The 18,249-nt window shown below is 42.2% G+C and overlaps 1 protein-coding gene across 1 annotated transcript; it reads right to left on the bottom strand.

The window, feature by feature from the left end:
* Positions 1-6,137: 6,137 nt before the first annotated feature.
* On the bottom strand, positions 6,138-14,022 carry dnaaf2 (dynein axonemal assembly factor 2). Its single transcript, XM_078234149.1, has 3 exons — positions 11,863-14,022; positions 9,185-9,334; positions 6,138-7,255 (listed from the first exon to the last, which is right to left on the bottom strand). The coding sequence occupies exons 1-3, from the start codon at positions 13,966-13,968 to the stop codon at positions 6,599-6,601; spliced, it is 2,913 nt and encodes a 970-aa protein (XP_078090275.1). The 5' UTR covers positions 13,969-14,022; the 3' UTR covers positions 6,138-6,598.
* Between the last annotated feature and the right edge of the window lie 4,227 nt (positions 14,023-18,249).

Here is an 18,249-nt window from a genome sequence, read left to right as displayed (position 1 = left end):
GAATGTGTTCTGTGGTCACTAATAATCTTAACACTTCCATCAGCAGGATTGATTTCCTCAAGAATTTGTGGTGCTGCTGTAGGTTTAGTAAACTCCGGAGATTCGCCACTCTTCTGGTCACTTGGAAGGTCATCTTCATCAAGTACATTACCGTCCACTTTTACACACCTTTTAAAATTCACTGCTGCCACTGTCCCTTTTGTATCACAGGCTTAGAATTTGTTGGCAAGTCTACATAATTGGATTTAATCTCAGTTGTTTGGGTTTAATCTCAGTTGTTTGGGTTTAATCTCAGTTGTTTGGGTTTAATCTCAGTTGTTTGGGTTTAATCTCAGTTGTTTGGGTTTAATCTCAGTTGTTTGGGTTTAATCTCAGTTGTTTGGGTTTAATCTCAGTTGTTTGGGTTTAATCTCAGTTGTTTGGATTTAATCTCAGTTGTTTGGGTTTAATCTCAGTTGTTTGGGTTTAATCTCAGTTGTTTGGGTTTAATCTCAGTTGTTTGGATTTAATATCAGTTGTTTGGATTTAATCTCAGTTGTTTGGGTTTAATATCAGTTGTTTGGGTTTAATATCAGTTGTTCTGGGTTTAATCTCAGTTGTTTGGGTTTAATATCAGTTGTTTAGGTTTAATCTCAGTTGTTTTGGGTTTAATCTCAGTTGTTCTGGGTTTAATCTCAGTTGTTCTGGGTTTAATCTCAGTTGTTCTGGGTTTAATATCAGTTGTTTGGGTTTAATCTCAGTTGTTTGGGTTTAATCTCAGTTGTTTGGGTTTAATATCAGTTGTTAATATCAGGGATTTGTTCCCAGGAGCAGGCTGAGGGTAAGAGAGTGGGTTTTCTGACTTTAATTAATTATTTATTTTTTTGTTTCCTTACACTCTTATTAACTTTTCACTGTCTTACTTGACATAAAGTGTCCAGTATGAGTGTGAAACCAGTGTGTTGTTCCCAGTGTAGGATGTGGGAGGTCCTGGAGGCATCTGGCCTCCCGGACATCCACATCTGTGAGGGGTGTGTCGAGCTGCGGTTCCTGAGGGACCGTGTTAGGGAGCTGGAACTGCAGCTCGAGGATCTTAGGCTGATGAGGGAGAATGAGGAGGTGATAGACAAGAGCTATCATCAGGTGGTCACACCAGGGCAACGGGAGGAGGCCAAGTGGGTGATGGCCAGGAAGGGTAAGGCTAGGGTGGTTGAGAGCACCCCAGTGGATTTGCCCCTGCACAACAAGTACTCCTGCTTGAGTACTGCTGGGGGGGACAGCCCGCCTGGGGGAAGCAGCAGTGGCCGTGTCTCCGCAGTGGAGTCCAGCCCTGTAACTCAGAGGGCTAAGGAAAAGAGGAGGAAGGCGGTATTAATCGGGGACTCGATGGTGAAGGGGACAGACAGGCGTTTCTGCAGAGGTAGGCGGGATTCTCGCATGGTGGTCTGCCTCCCTGGGGCCGGGATCCAGGATGTCGCTAGTCGCGTCCCGGAAATCCTGAGGTGGGAGGGAGAGGAGCCTGAGGCAGCGGTACATATTGGTACCGCTGATGTGGGTAGGAAGGGAGAAGGGGTCATGAAAAGGGAGTACAGGGAATTAGGGAGACAGCTGAGAAAGAGGAAAGCAAAGGTAGTAATCTCAGGATTACTGCCTGTGCCACGGGAAGGTGAGGGCAGGAATGGAGTGAGGTGGAAGATGAATGTGTGGCTGAGGGACTGGTGCAGGGGGCAGGGATTCAGGTTCCTGGACCATTGGGACCTCTTTAGGGGCAGGGGTGATCTGTATACAAAAAACGGGTGGAACTTGAATCACACGGGGACCAATATCCTGGCCGGTAGGTTGGCTAAGGTTACTGGGGAGAATTTAAACTAGATAGGTTGGGGGGAGGGGAGCTAGAAGAGTTGACTAGGATCAAGGAACTAATTGATGGGGTGGAGGATGCAGGGGTAAGGGGAATTACAAAATTAATGGTAGAGGAGAGGGTGCAAGTGAATGAAGGCGGTAATTTAGATAAGGGAGTAGAGGGAGAGGGTGTTCGCGACTCATCAAAGCGGGTCCAGATAAAAGCTGGAATAAGGACACTTTGCCTGAATGCACGAAGCATTCGGAACAAGGTAAATGAGTTGATGGTGCAAATCAGCACGAGTGGGTACGATCTAGTGGCCATTACAGAAACGTGGCTGAAAGGTGACCAGGACTGGGAGATGAATATCCAGGGGTATCAGGCGTTTAGGAAGAATAGACAGGAAGGAAAAGGTGGTGGGGTCGCGCTATTAATAAGAGATAATATCAGGGTAGTACTGAGGGATGACATAGGCTCTGAGGAACAAAACGTGGAATCGTTATGGGTAGAGATGAGGAATAGTAGAGGGAGAAAGACACTAGTAGGTGTGGTATATAGGCCCCCAAATAATAATGTTGAGGTAGGGAGGGCTATAAACAAGCAGATAAGGGATGCGTGTAAAAACGGAACGGCAATAATCATGGGGGACTTCAACATGCACATTGACTGGCAGACTCAAGTCGGTAAGGGTGGAATGGAGGAAGAGTTCTTAGAATGCTGTCGGGATAGTTTCCTTGAACAGCATGTTACGGAACCGACGAGGGAACGAGCTATTTTGGATCTGGTATTGTGTAACGAGGTAGGTAGAATTAAGGATCTTATTGTGAAGGACCCTCTTGGGTCTAGTGACCACAATATGGTCGAATTTCTGATTCAGATGGAAGAGGAGAAAGTTTGGTCCCAAACCAGTGTCCTCTGTTTGAACAGAGGGAAATATGATAGGATGAGGGATGAATTGGCTAAGGTAGACTGGGAGAGCAGGCTGGCAGGTAGGATAGCTGAGGAACAGTGGAGGATTTTTAAGGAGATCCTTTTCAGTTCTCAGCAAAAATATATTCCAGCAAAAAACAAGGATTGTAAGAAAAGGGAGAACCAGCCGTGGATAACGAAGGAAATAAAGGAGAGTATTAAAATAAAAACAGCTGCGTACAGAGTGGCCAAAAATAGTGGAGAAACAAGTGATTGGGAAAAATTTAAGAAACAACAAAGAGAGACTAAGAAAGCGATAAAGAAAGGAAGGATAGACTATGAAGCTAGGCTAGCAATTAATATAAAAAATGATAGTAAAAGTTTTTATAAATATATAAAAAGGAATAGAGTGGCTAGAGTGAATGTTGGATCCTTGGAGGATGAGAGGGGGGAGTTAATAGTGGGAAATGAGGATATGGCTGAGTCTTTAAATAAGTTTTTTGTGTCGGTCTTCACGGTGGAGGACACAAATAGTTTGCCAAATATTAACGATAGAGGGTTGGCAGCAGGAGAAATACTTAATACAATTAATGTTACCAGAGAGGCAGTGCTGGGTAGACTAATGGGACTGAAGGTGGATAAGTCCCCGGGTCCGGATGGAATGCATCCCAGGGTATTGAAAGAAATGTCAGAGGTAATAGTGGATGCGTTAGTGATTATTTATCAAAACTCGTTGCATTCTGGGGTAGTGCCGGTTGATTGGAAAACGGCTAATGTTACGCCGCTGTTTAAAAAAGGAAGGAGACAAAAGGCGGGTAACTATAGGCCGGTCAGCTTAACGTCTGTAGTAGGGAAAATGCTGGAATCCATTATTAAAGAGGAGATAGCAGGGCATCTGGATAGAAATGGTTCGATCAATCAGACGCAGCATGGATTCATGAGGGGAAAGTCGTGCTTGACGAACATGTTGGATTTTTATGAAGATGTGACTAGGGCGGTTGATGGAGGAGAACCGGTGGATGCGGTGTTTTTGGATTTCCAAAAGGCGTTTGATAAGGTGCCCCATAAAAGGCTACTGAAGAAGATTAGGGCACACGGAGTTGGGGGTAGTGTGTTAAAGTGGATTGGGGACTGGCTATCCGACAGGAAGCAAAGAGTCGGAATAAATGGGTGTTTTTCCGGTTGGAGGAAGGTAACTAGTGGCGTGCCGCAGGGATCGGTACTCGGGCCGCAACTATTTACCATTTATATAGATGATCTGGAGGAGGGGACGGAGTGTAGGGTAACGAAGTTTGCAGACGACACAAAGATAAGTGGAAAAGTGAATCGTGTGGAGGACGGAGAAGATCTGCAAAGAGATTTGGACAGGCTGAGTGAGTGGGCGAGGATATGGCAAATGGAGTATAACGTTGAGAAATGCGAGGTTATACACTTTGGAGGAAATAATAACAAATGGGATTACTATCTCAATGGAAACAAATTAAAACATGCTACCGTGCAAAGGGACCTGGGGGTCCTTGTGCATGAGACGCAAAAGCCCAGTCTGCAGGTACAACAGGTGATCAAGAAGGCAAATTGGATGTTGGCCTATATTGCGAAGGGGATAGAATATAAAAGCAGGGATGTCTTGATGCACCTGTACAGGGCATTGGTGAGGCCGCAGCTGGAATACTGTGTGCAGTATTGGTCCCCTTATATGAGGAAGGATATATTGGCATTGGAGGGAGTGCAGAGAAGGTTCACCAGGTTGATACCGGAGATGAGGGGTTTGGATTATGAGGAGAGGCTGAGGAGATTGGGTTTGTACTCGTTGGAGTTTAGAAGGATGAGGGGGGATCTTATGGAGACTTATAAGATAATGCGGGGGCTGGATAGGGTGGAGGCGGAGAGATTCTTTCCACTTAGTAAGGAAGTTAAAACTAGAGGACACAGCCTCAAAATAAAGGGGGGTCGGTTTAGGACAGAGTTGAGGAGGAACTTCTTCTCCCAGAGGGTGGTGAATCTCTGGAATTCTCTGCCCACTGAGGTGGTGGAGGCTACCTCGCTGAATATGTTTAAAGCGCGGATGGATGGATTCCTGATCGGTAAGGGAATTAAGGGTTATGGGGATCAGGCGAGTAAGTGGTACTGATCCACGTCAGATCAGCCATGATCTTATTGAATGGCGGGGCAGGCTCGAGGGGCTAGATGGCCTACTCCTGCTCCTATTTCTTATGTTCTTATGTTCTTATAACACTTCATCAGGCACCTTTTAGAAGCCCCATGTACACCACATTGACCTTATTGTTACCTCATTAGAAAGAATAAAGTTAATTGGTTAGTTTCCTTAATTAGTCCACACCTGTGCAACTCACTGCTAATTTTGTCCTGGGTTAGTGTTTCTAAAAACTTTCCGCAATTCTGGTAAACCAACTTCACTGTAGTTGCTGGGTTTATCCTTACACTCTTTTTGAAGGAGGGCTTAATATGTCCAATTTTTCAGTCCTCCAGTACCACTCCTACACCCAAGGATCGGAAGATTGAGGTTGCATCGTCTGCTTGGTAAAAAAGTGAGCAATGTACTTCAGGTGAAAATTCCCAATCTTGATTTCCCACCCACTCCACCCCTCCCCAATCTATCCCAGGCAATATCTAATTTACATGCTTCAAATCCTTGACTGATTCCCCATTCCTCAATGCTCTCATTCCTCCCGACCTTTAAGATTCTCTTCCAGTCCGATGCCTGTGCCCAAATTTTCTACTCTTGCAACCTTGATCTACTGTGCCCACAACTGGAATTTCCTTACCTCTTTATTGTTCCCTAGCTTCAGAAACGTCTGTCCATCTTTACCTTTGAAAATTATCTCTAATGTCCATCTCTTGCTCAGCTCCAAGTTCCAACTGAAATAGCAGTGCAAAGTGCCACTTGGGTTGATCTCATCAATGAGAATCTCCAATGGAGATTGGAAAATGCTGCATGTAATTCCTAATGTCCGCCCCCCTTTTTTTTTTTAAAACACAAGGATCAAAGAATCATAAACCAGTAGTTTAAATTTAAGCTCGACATAGATTTTAGCAAAAACCATGGTAGTGGTGTCTTACAATTCTCTCAAGCAGGCCAAATTGCTGTGGCAACATGCAGCTTGCAGTTAAAGAGCATGATGGCAGAGGCTCCGACTTTCTTTTGCTCCCACAGCTGATGGGAATCTCGCCTGCTGATACCGCCTGCCACTGTCATGTGCTGGAAGGATTTGCAGCTTGATATGAAACTTGTTACGAACACATTCACCTTGGACAGCAAGTCCTAAGTAAGACTTGACGCTGGAGCTTCTTACACACTACATCACAAAACCTCCAAGTAAAATATTACTGTACCTTAATAACATATAAACATTAACATGAAAATTATCAAGTGGTTCAAAAAATAAATTACAAATTGGTTTTGGTATTAAAAATGTCATCCACATATAGAAATTAAAACAAATTTTAATAAAGGTTTTTTGTACCATATACTTACTAAAGTTAATTAACTTAAATTTAACAAAAATAGGTGTTATAATACATAACTAGAACTATTTAAAATTAACTGTTCCTGAGAAGAAGTCAAGAGAATTACTAAATGACTCCTGCAGACTTAATTACAAATCACATATTATGGTCACAGAAATTACCAATTCATTGGGTGGCCATCAGCAAAAACATTCAAGTTATTTTGTGATTTGGTATAAAATGTAACAGTGCAAACCAATCTTAAATGCAATGTATTGCAGCTTTAAACTTTAAAATATAACCCAATCTTGGTATTGCAGGAATCTGAACAAACAAATGTTAAATTAGTTACTGTACAATAAAGTTGAAGTTTCCTTCCTAAACAGATCAAACATTGCTTTAATCAAGTTGATATAACTCAGTATTCTGGAATTTGAATGCAGAATGTGTTCTGTGGTCACTAATAATCTTAACACTTTCATCAGCAGGATTGATTTCCTCAAGAATTTGTGGTGCTGCTGTAGGCTTAGCAAATTCAAGAGAGTCGCCACTTTTCTGGTCACTTGGAAGGTCATCTTCATCAAGTACATTATCATCTACTTTTACACACTGTTTAAATTTAACTGACTTTTTACATTTCACGGATACTGGATCCACAACATGCGTCGTACTGAGCTGTGAGGGTGGTATAATTGACTGACTTTTAATTTCAATCTCACTAATAAGTTTACTCCCATCAACAGGAGTCAAACAGTTACTGCTAGTCAATTGATCCATCTCATCCCTTAGAAGTTTTGTTATAGTTCCTTCTGCTGTGTTAGATGTCTGTGTAAAATTGCCAGTGCCTGATTCAGCAACTAAGTGGTCAAGGTTAGACACAAACTCTACAGCATCATTTTCCAAAAGTGTTTCCTTCTCCAATCTGTTATCCCCTGCAGTAGATTCAGAGAAGCAGATGTCTTCCGCATGCTGCTCAGCTTTACAAGTTTCATTGTGACTGATTCTGTCTGGTTTCAGAGAAGCTCCAGGAGAGTTGGTGTTATTAGCCCCTTGTTGCTGAAATTATAAAATTGACATTAATATTTATCTGAATTAGAAATTGAAAGTATTTAAAATTGTAAAACAAATCATATCATCGATCAATTACCAATTTGCAAGGCCTCTGAACAAATACAACAAGGGATTTGGCAGATTTCATTTTACATAGCAATGGTTCCTTGGTATCATTTAACTGTTACTGCAGTTACCTCTGTTTGTTGGCTTTGAGGGAAGTGATTGAGATGTGGAATGTCATTAATAATTACAGGATTAACAAAAGTTGTCATGACAATGATGTCACATAGTAATTTCAAAACCTCTTCACAATGCATTACTAAAACACAAGTAGAATAGAAATCTGGAATGCATAGCCTGAAGTAGATCCAACAGTAACTTTCAAAATGGAACTAGATGCATAATTGAAAAGGAAATGCAATGATAAGGGGAAAGAGCAAGGGGTTTGGGACAAATTTTAAAACGGTGCACTGGACCAAATAGCCTCCTGTAAGATTCAAAAACAGAAAATGCTGGAAAATCTCAGCAGGTCTAACAGCATCTGTGGAGACAGAATAGAGCCAATGTTTTGAGTCTGGATGTCCCTTCATCAGAGTTTGGAGCTTAATGTCCTTTATAATAGACTCTAGCATTTTCCCTACTAATGTTAGACTAACTAGTCTTTAATACCCTGTTTTCTCCCCCTTTCTTTTTAAAAAAAAATAGTGGGGTTACATTTGCCACCATCCAATTTGCTGGGATTATTCCAGAATTTTGAAAGATGACAACCAGCACATCCACAATTTCCACGGCCACCTCCTTTCATGCCCAGAGATGTAGATTATTGTGCTCTGGGGATTTATTGGCCTTCATCCCGCCAGCATTTCTTTTAGTAACACCTATTTCCTTCAATACTTCCTTTTCACTAGACCCTTGGTTCCTTCGCATTTCTGGGAAGTTATTTGTGTCTTCCACTGTGGAGACAGATAAGTAGTTGTTTAATTGCTCTGCCATTTCTTTGTTCCCTATTATAAATTCTCCTGTTTCGATCTGTAGACATTTGTCTTCCCTAATCTTTTTCTTTTTATATACTTATAGGAGCTTTTACAGTCCACTTTTATGCTGCTTGCAAGTTTCCTCTCATACTCTATTTTCCCCTTTTAAATCAATCTCTTGTTGTACAAAATGTTACTCTGAGAAGAAGCACATTTTTGGTTTGATCATGATTCATTACTTGCTCAAAATGCTTGGTTCAGGAGGTGGTTATTTGAATAAATAAAGATAAAACACCAGATAACAATTCGGTCTGCTACTCAGTTATGTTAATTGTACTGGTGTCGTTCAGGTAACAAAGATTTTCATTTTCTGCTAAAATACAATGTCTTTAGGTGAGGGTATAGATAGGTGGCTGATGGACTCTCTGGCCGCCAGCAATACCAGATACTTTGAGAGTGCTTCTTTCCAAAAGGAAGATGGTTAAAGTGAGTAGCTGACCTATTCAGGTCGGGAATGTCCCAGGTCTGACCAAGTTTGTGCACTGCTAGGTGAAATTAGTTGGGATAGGAGTCAGGAACTTTTTTGTTAGGTGGTTAAAAAAAAAAGCACTGACACAAGCAAAATCCCTTTCTTAAGTTTATATGTTTGGATATTGAGCAAGGATGGGATCAGACTCAACTGTAACAATCACTGCAGGTTCACAAAAGAACAATGGTCGTTTAGATGATACTAGATGACAACTTGGACTCACCCTTCAGCAGAGATGAAAGAGGGAAATAGTCAGTAAACAAAGAAGAAAATGCAGGGAAAGAATACATGCAAGTCGATATGGAGCAATCTACTTCTATGAAATATTTCCACAACTTTTGTGTTTTCAATTGGTTGTTGAAGAAAAGGATAATTTGTAAGTGGCACTTTTTAAAATTTGACCTTTAGATTTGGTTTCACATAACCTACCTTAGAATGAAAAACGAGGCCACTTTCATTGACTTCCGCCACATTAATTACTATTGGATGTTCCTCAGTTAGCTCATTTGGGACTGGATCCTCCTCCAAGGAAGCACTCAGGAATTGATCAACATTTTCCGAAGTTACAAACAACAACTTCTAAACAGAAAGAACACTTCATGTTCACACATTCAGTAGAGAACATCTGACAAAAGCAAACTGCATTATGCATCCACCTTTACAAATAGTACTCTTGTTAGAATACACAATTCTTCCAAATCTAACTTTAATTCTAATACATATCCTAATACATAGAGATTTACAGCAAAAGTATTTTTTAATTTGCAGTATATTTATAAAGAGTCAACCTGTATTCATGGATATTTAAAAATGGATTTATTTGGTATTATATAGTGTAAATCTATTTTATAAAATGTAACTTTTCTTTGAATAAAGAATGTATAATCTTGCAGTACATACGGAGAGGCAAACAAACTGATATTGTATTAAAAAAACTTGACACATCAACTTCACTTCTAATTGGCCAAGTGTCTTTATAAATTTACATTTACACACACTAAAATCTACAGGTGGAAGGCTATTCAGCCTGAATTATCACTTATAGTACAACCACAATGTATTTTTAAAAGTTTTTGCCACTCAATTGTAACATTATCTTATGCAACACATCATGGGCATGTGACAAGATGAAGAAGAAGCAGGTTGAATAACTGCATCAACGAGAAGTCTTTTTGTAAGCTGCCTGAGAGGATATGTGTATATCCACAAATTAACCAAGTATTATAAGTTTAAATTGTATTTTAAACCCTGTCTTGTGTGCATTGGCCAACTTCGTTCGGAATGCAGCATGATGGGAAACACAGTGGTAGACAGGCCAAATTCTGTTAATATAATGGAGCACAGAAAGGCAGCTTCTCTTTTCTGTTTTTGGATATGCGAAAGGCAAGTTTAATCACAAGCCTGGTATGTAAGGGAGTGGATTCATTCATGGGTAGCGAGGCTGGAGCAGTCTCTCAAGCTGATAAAGGAGGCCCAGGTTCCAGCAAAAGTGTGACTCCTTTCACCAATTAAAAATCACAGGTGTTCGTTATGGCCTTGGTTACTGGTAATGATGTGGGTCAGGTTTCCTAGGTAAAGTGGAAAGAACCTACATGGGCAATAAGCTCCTATTCCTGTTGACAGGTGGAACGTTATTGGCTAAGGCAATAATGTTGAATATTGTGATTGGGCCCTCCAGTCTGATTGACGAGACTAGGTGGGATGAAATGTTAAGAATAATATAATAATTTTACGGCAATATTAGGTCAGAGAGCACAGTCAACCCTCAATGACTGTGTCTCTCTCCTGATGCATGCATTAGCAAATAAATTCCTTTTCATTCTTTAAATACATGCTGTCTTTCACATTCTATGTATTGGTTGAGTGAGGTTCAACAAATACAGGGCACCCCAAGGGGAACACACCCGAGAAAATTCCTCTTGCACTGCCCTTCCCATGTTAATAATTTTCCATGCGAGACATCATCCAATCTATTATGCTGTATTTGCTACTCACACTGCAGTCTCCTTTAAAATATGGAGTCCAAACCCAGATTGAGTGATAGTTTTGCTCAAAATCTCCATTCTGGTGGCAGGTTTTACCTTTCTGTGGTGGCATTTTAACTTCCTCTCCTATTCCCACTTTGACTTCTCCAATTTTTGTGTCCAATACTCTTTAAACCATGCTCAACACTAACAACAGGAACAGTATCTTAGCTGCATAGGACACTCTTTGGCCCCAAGTCAAGACAGTAACTTCAGACCCTGACTACATCCCTTTTGTTTTCTGATTAAATCACCCACATTTGCTTATGCTTAAAAGGGTTAGGGACATCTAAATACTATGCTTGGAAAATTAGGCTTCAAAAGGAGAACATCAACTAGAATTAGCTTCTGTGTTAATGAAAATCTAGGAATTAATAGATTAACCCATTTTGTTACATAAATTTTATTCAGATAGTGAAATTGTAAAATCTAATTGCCTCTCGTATTTATGACCCATTATTTCCCCCCTGAAATTCCCCACTGGTTACTTGCAACAAATCTGGTTAAGAGATGAATGTACATTACATCAGTACACAGGTTGCTATGTGTGCTAAAACTATGTTTGCAATGAGCAGACATTTCTGAAATCAATTTCCAGTAGGAAAAGAGGCAAAGATAATGCAATGTGTATTATTTAAGGGGACTCTAGTTATATTTAGATAGAGTTGACAGGATTACATTTTTTATATTTATGAAATATCAGTTAGCTATGTGGCAAAGCTACAACTGCACTAATACTGTTATCATATTGATAGTCCTTGGAAGGTTACTGTCCATCAAAAATTGCTCAAGTACAAATACCAAGGCATTATTTATCTCGGACATGGTTGATATTATTTCCTTTCACATCATTTCTAATAGTTTTTTAAAATATCATTTTGAATGTTCTTTTAAGTGCCTACTTTACCTTTCAATAACCCAGTGACTGACTTGCCCCTAAAATAAACAGCATTAGGGGATTTTAAAATGTTTTCAGTATTTCTTTTACAAAAGCTGTCAACAAGAGACTAAATATTCAGGGCAGAAGAATGAACGTAGCATCATGTTTTGTATACGAGAGATTTCTGGGACTGGAAATGTTACCTGTAAACAGCTGCGTGTACCTCCAGCGTGAAAGCTCTGCCACATGCCTCGACACTCAGGTGATTTTATTAGCACCACTGCAGCATTGTCGTTCGATATATTAAGTATACTTTCTGTAGTGTCCAGCTGATGCTCTGGAGGAAACTGAACAATCAAGGAATACAAGGTGTCAGAATCTTGTGTCCCAAATATAACACTATATTCATCAGCATGAAGTACTAACTTGAAACTCTCTTCATTAATATTTCGCACTTGCAGTACGAATGTAATAGAGTCTTCATTTTGATGGTAATGGAAATCAGGACATACTGGTTCAGTTTCCTTTAAATAGTTATCTGAGCAGAATTCAGTGTTTGCAGATGACTCTCTTTGGAGATGATCAGATGAATCTGACTGGAGACGATCAGTTACTTGCCCACCCTCAGAATGACTGCATGCCTTTTCCTTAGTCCCAGGAAAGTCCTGACCACTCAAAGCAACCGTACCTTCTTTGGTATCATTTTTCTGTTCATCAGAATCTACCTCTGAAAGAAGTTTGGGGCAAGCAATCACATCATTTGTTTGTACAAAATTATTTGAAACCAATGCAGCTTCTTCAAGTTCTGACTCAGTAGATGTTTTTATTTGGCCCAGTTCAGGGTGTTTACTGTTCTGAGATGTTTCCAAATTGGGACAAGCAATCACATCATTTGCTTTCACAAAATTACTTGAAACTGATGAAGCTTCCTCAACTTCTGACTCAGTCAATGTTTTTATTTGGCTCAGTTCAGATTGTTCATTGTTCTGAGACGTTTCCAAATTGAAATCTTGAAAGGCACTAACCAGTTCAGACTCACCTTCAGATTTTAAGCAAGCACCAGGGCACTCTCCATTTTGTTGATGGGAATATCCTTCAAACTGATGTAATTCTGATTCACAGAGTGACTGGGCACTCTCTGTCGGCTCACTGGTCTTCACTGTTTGATCAAGGTCGCGACTGTGATCTTGGTTGATTTCTGGGACACAGGCTTGCTTCACAGGTAGCACAGGCAAAGTAACTACAAGCTGTCTCTTGGCTTTGTTAAATTTGGCCGACCCCAGATTTTCATCTACTGGATATGGCAGAGGCAACTCAAGCTTGTAAGCTGGCGTCTGCGACTCTAAACTCAACAGTTTCTCGGTGACATCTAAACAAGCAGCCTCAGCAGACTTGAGCAAGGGGAGGTCGATGGTGACCACCAGCTCTTTAGGTCTGGTGCTGGGAGCGGCGTCCCGAGCGTACCGGTAATCTTGCAAATCGACGTGCGACCTGTAAACGATGGAGTGTTTGGGTTGGGTAAATTTGCTGTCTTGCACATTTGCACTCTTGTCTTTGGCTGCAGCTTGTGAACTCTTGCTCGTTGCTTTAACTTTCGCGCCACGCCCAGGGGCATGTGCTGACTTTGGAGGATCAAAGGGGTAAGGGAATCTGAGCGGGTCGTCATCTCCTCCTTCTTCTTCTGGAGGCGGCTGTTTGGGACCACCGGGGATGGGTTTGCGAATGACGGCGGCGTCAGGCAACCCCTTGTACTTCACCTTTAGAGTCTTGACGTTTCTGGGATCCAGTTTCGCGCCCAGTTGCTGCTCGATCACCTCGATGGCGGTTTGGTCCAGCATTTTTTTGAACTTGCTGTTCTTGCCGGCCATGTCCAGGGTGTCGGGGTGAAAAACCACATCATAAATCATGTGCCTCCTGCCGCCGGGTCCCAGATCCTCCCTGCCGGGGGCCAGGCTGTAAGGGAGGGACCAGTGCTGCCCCGCCGCCCCGCCGCCCCCCTGGCCGGCCCGGCACGCCGGCTTGTCGACCAGCTCGTTGCTGCAGACGTTGATGAAACACTTCTGGTCGCCGTCGAGGCTGGTCTGGAGGACGTGGCCGGGGCGGGGGTGCACGAACTGGACGTCCACCCCCCTCTCCCGCTCCAGCTGGCTGATCTCCTCCTCGTACTTCTGCCGGCTCTCCGGGCTGGAGATCTCCTCCGCGTACTCGCACAGCATCTTCCTGAACTTCTCATCTTTGAAGGCTTTGGCGAAGCGCTCCACCTCGTCCGGGGTCAGCTCCAGCTCCTCCAGCCGGGAGCCGGACGACATCTTCCCGCCTCAACCCGGGCCGCAGCACAACCGTCAACCCGCCGGCCTCACAACGTGGCCATCCGCCCGGCCGCAGCACCATCCCTCCATACCCATCCGCCCGGCCGCAGCACTGCCTCCGGCTCCAGCCGCCCGGCGCACTTGATGGCGTCAACGCCAGCGTCCTCCCGCCAGTCTCCCCCTTCCCAAACATTATTTTAACCCTAACCCCCTCCTCTCTCTCTCTCTCTCTCTATCTTTCTGAACGCAACAGCCGTTTGTCGTCACCGGCCTTTCAAGTCGAGCAAACGTTGCCCGTTGTGGGGTCACTACTTTGCGGCGGATGCGCACACCAAGCAGGCGGAACTGGCGATGTGCTGCGTCCCTGTTGCCATGGAAACAAAGCCAAACACAGCCTGGTTTTTGCTGCTTTCGCTTCATCATTCTTCATCCCCGCATTTTAATGGCTTCTTAAATTAAACTGCCAATAATTATTATACCAACATTTGAGGGGACACAGTGATAATAATATCACAGAGCAGTAACCCAGGTTAATGCTCCAGGGACATGGGTTTGAATTCCATCACTGCAATTAGAATAGAATAGAAACCCTACAGTGCAGGAGGCCATTTGGCCCATCGAGTCTGTACCAACTCTCTGACAGAGTCCTCTCCCACCCTATTCTCATAACCAGAATCATAGAAACCCTACAGTGCAGAAAGAGGCCATTCGGCCCATCGAGTCTGCACCGACCACAATCCCACCCAGGCCCTACCTGCTAATCCTTCTAACCTACGCATCTCAGGACACTAAGGAGCAATTTTAGCATGGCCAATCAACCTAACCCGCACATCTTTGGACTATGGGAGGAAACCGGAGCACCCGGAGGAAACCCACGCAGACACGAGGAGAATGTGCAAACTCCACACAGACAGTGACCCGAGCCAGGAATCGAATCCAGGTTCCTGGAGCTGTGAAGCAGCAGTGCTAACCACTGTGCTACCGTGCTGCCCCCACGTCACCCAGGTTCGATTCCCGGTTTGGGTCACTGTCTGTGTGGAGTCTGCACGTTCTCCCCCTGTCTGCGTGGTGCTCCGGTTCCCTCCCGTAGATGTGCTGATTAGATGCATTGGCTGTGCTAAATTCTCCCACATTGCACCCGAAAAGGCACCAGAGTGTGGCGACGAGGGGATTTTCACATTAACTTCATTGCAGCGTTAATGTAAGCCTACTTGTGACACTAATAAACTTTAAACCCCACACATTTACCATGGCTAAGCCATCTAACTTACAAATCTTGGAACACTTGGGGCAATTTAGCATGGCCAATCCACTAACCTGCATATCTTTGGACTGTGAGAGGAAACCAGAGCACCCGGAGGAAACCCATGCAGACTTGGGAGAACGTGCAAACTCCACATGGTCACCAAAGTCCGGAATTGAATCTGGGTCCTTTGCGCTGTGAGGCAGCAGTGCCAACCACTGTGCCACCGTGCTGCCCCAGTAATGGTGATCCTGCAACTATCATCTGGTTTACTAATACCCTTTAGGAAAGGCTACCTGTCTGGTCTGGTCCATATGTGACTCCAGACCTTCAGCAATGCAGTTGACTCTTAACTACCCTCTGAAATGGCAGAGCAAGCCACAGAAATGGCAACAAATGCTGGCCTTGCCAGGGATATCCACATCCCGTGAATTTAAAAAAAAAATGTTCTTAGTTAAAAGTTGCCACAGCGAATAGTTTCAAATGACTGGTCATCATTTACTTTGGTGCTTCACCTTAGTTTCTCAATTTTAAAAAAAACTATGCAGAACTTGGCTCAACAACAGAATTAAATGGGTGCTGGCTCTCCAATTCTGCTGGCTATCAACTTTTACATTGTAATTTCTCTCCAAGTAGATAGCTGCTGGTGACATGCATTAGAAATAATAAGGGGCCACATGCAGCCCATCTGAGTTCTGACTGTGGCCCACAAGATATTTTGCCACATTCCGCTGATTTCCATCCGAGTAGTTTGTTTTTCCTACTGGTATTACTGAATTGATACACACGTAAAGCAAGGGTAAGTGAAGTGAGGTTCATGCATTACATTAGTATTGTTTCTTGCGTGCTTTACAGATAAAGCATACCATACATAGAGAAGGAGAGAGTGCAGAACGTAGTCTAAATCTGTGATATTACCACTGTCTCCCCTCAAATGTTGGTATAATAATTATTGGAGTTTAATTTAAGAAGCCATTAATGTAAGCATTACATGTGAGCTGTGCACTCACTTTGTGTCCAAAGTGTAAATATATCTTCTAGTGTCATCTATAAATTTGGAAATATTGCATTTGGTCCCAACCTCCAAATCATTGATGTATATTGTGAACCGCTGGGGCCCAAGCACTGATCCTTGTGGAACCCCACTGGTCCATAGCCTACCAATGTGAGAATGGCCCATTTATTCCGACTGTTTTCTGTCTGTTAACGAATTCTTAATCCATACTAGTATCTTGCCTGCTATCCCACAAACTTTAATTAATGCTTTTCTGAAAATCCCAGTACACCATATTCATTGACTCCCCCAAAGTCCAACAGGTTTGTCAAACATGATTTCACATTCATAAATCCACACTGTCTAATCAGATAATTATTGTCTAAGTGTTCATTTAACACATCCTTTATAACAAATTTCAGCATTTCCTCTACTGCTGATGTAAGGCTAATAGGTCTGTAGTTCCCTGTTTGCTCTTTCGCTCCCTTCTTAAATAGTGGGAAGACATTTGCTATCTTCCAATCCGCAGGAATCATTCCAGAATGTATCGCATTCTGGAAGATGATCACAATGCATCCACTCTGGGATATGGAATATTGGGTCCTTGGGACTTATCAACCTTCAGTCCCATTAATTTCTTCAATTCAACCTGCTTACTGATACCCATTTTCCTCAACTCCTCAAGAGCTTGCTGTTCAAGAGGAAGCAAGTTAGAAATAAATGAAAGCTCAAAAGGGATGGTTAATGTATTTGGAAGTTTCCAGTGAAGCGTGGAAGTAATTGCACTGATGCTACCATGGACAGTCTGATTTCTGACATCTGATGTGGCATCAGCTTTTCCCATTTTTATTAACGTTATTTCAGAAGATAAGTAGGATTTAATGTGGTCAGTGAGAGAGGTGGATTGGCAATCATCTCAGTGCCTTTTCTGTATTGAAATATAACAGGTCCAACATGATTGAATTACTTACACATCACAGAGGACCCAAACTATAATTTATTATTAGCAGCCACACTCCCCGGATATTCTCTCTTCCACCTTCTTCTGTGGGGAAAAATATACAAAGGTCTGAGGACACGTACCAACTGATTCAAGAACAGCTTCTTCCCTGCTGCTATCAGATTTTTGAATGGACCTACTTCACATTAAGTTGATCTTTCTCCACACCCTACCTATGACTATAACACTACATTCTGCACTCTCTTCTTTCTTTCTCTATGTACGTATGTTTTGTCTCTATAGCTCATAAGAAATAATACTTTTCACTGTATACTAATACATGTGACAATAATAAATCAAATCAAATCAAAATCAAAACAAGTATCAGAAGGAGGAACACAAGGATATTCTGAGGGCTCTGAAGAAGGTAGAAGCTCAAGAGCCAAATAAAAGTGGATCACCATATTTATTCTTTCCTAATTACTCAGTGCAGTGTTAACTTTGAAATTGAGCTGTAGAGACATGGTTGTCTAGATTCAATCCCGGTCTGTGCTAAGTTAGCAGTGTCACAGTTAGCAAGAGAACAGGAGAAGGAAAATCAAGACTGAGTTCCAGATCACTGTTCTGAACCATGTGTGTGTGCCTAATGTATCAAGGTCAGTTGTGATGCATCCACATGGATCAATCAATGAATACAAACATAAGTTGCCGTCATGAACTTGAGATTCTTGTGTAATGTCAGAAAATGGAAATGGCTCAATTCTGCCACAGATTGACGATTAAATTGGCTGGCCAATCAACAGCGTAAAACTGACCTAGTTACAAAATTTGATGATCCTCTGAAAAATTTATTTTATCTACTGTGTTATATGCTAAAGATATATCAGTATCAAAGTTGGGAGGGACTGGACTAATTCAAAACAGTTTAATTTTCCTAACAGAAATGCAGCACCTTTGGTCTCAAAAATGTTCAGTAGTAAAAAAAAGTTTTTTTTTTGCATCAGAATATTAGGTTAAAAATACAGAAAATAATATTGTCTCTAGTTTGGAAATTAGTCATATTTGGACACGAAGTGCTGATATCCTGGACAATTGGGCATTCTT

This window comes from Mustelus asterias, chromosome 18, assembly GCF_964213995.1.
Source record: "Mustelus asterias chromosome 18, sMusAst1.hap1.1, whole genome shotgun sequence".
Taxonomy (NCBI): Eukaryota; Metazoa; Chordata; class Chondrichthyes; order Carcharhiniformes; family Triakidae; genus Mustelus; species Mustelus asterias.
This window is presented reverse-complemented; position numbering and strand designations above follow the sequence as displayed.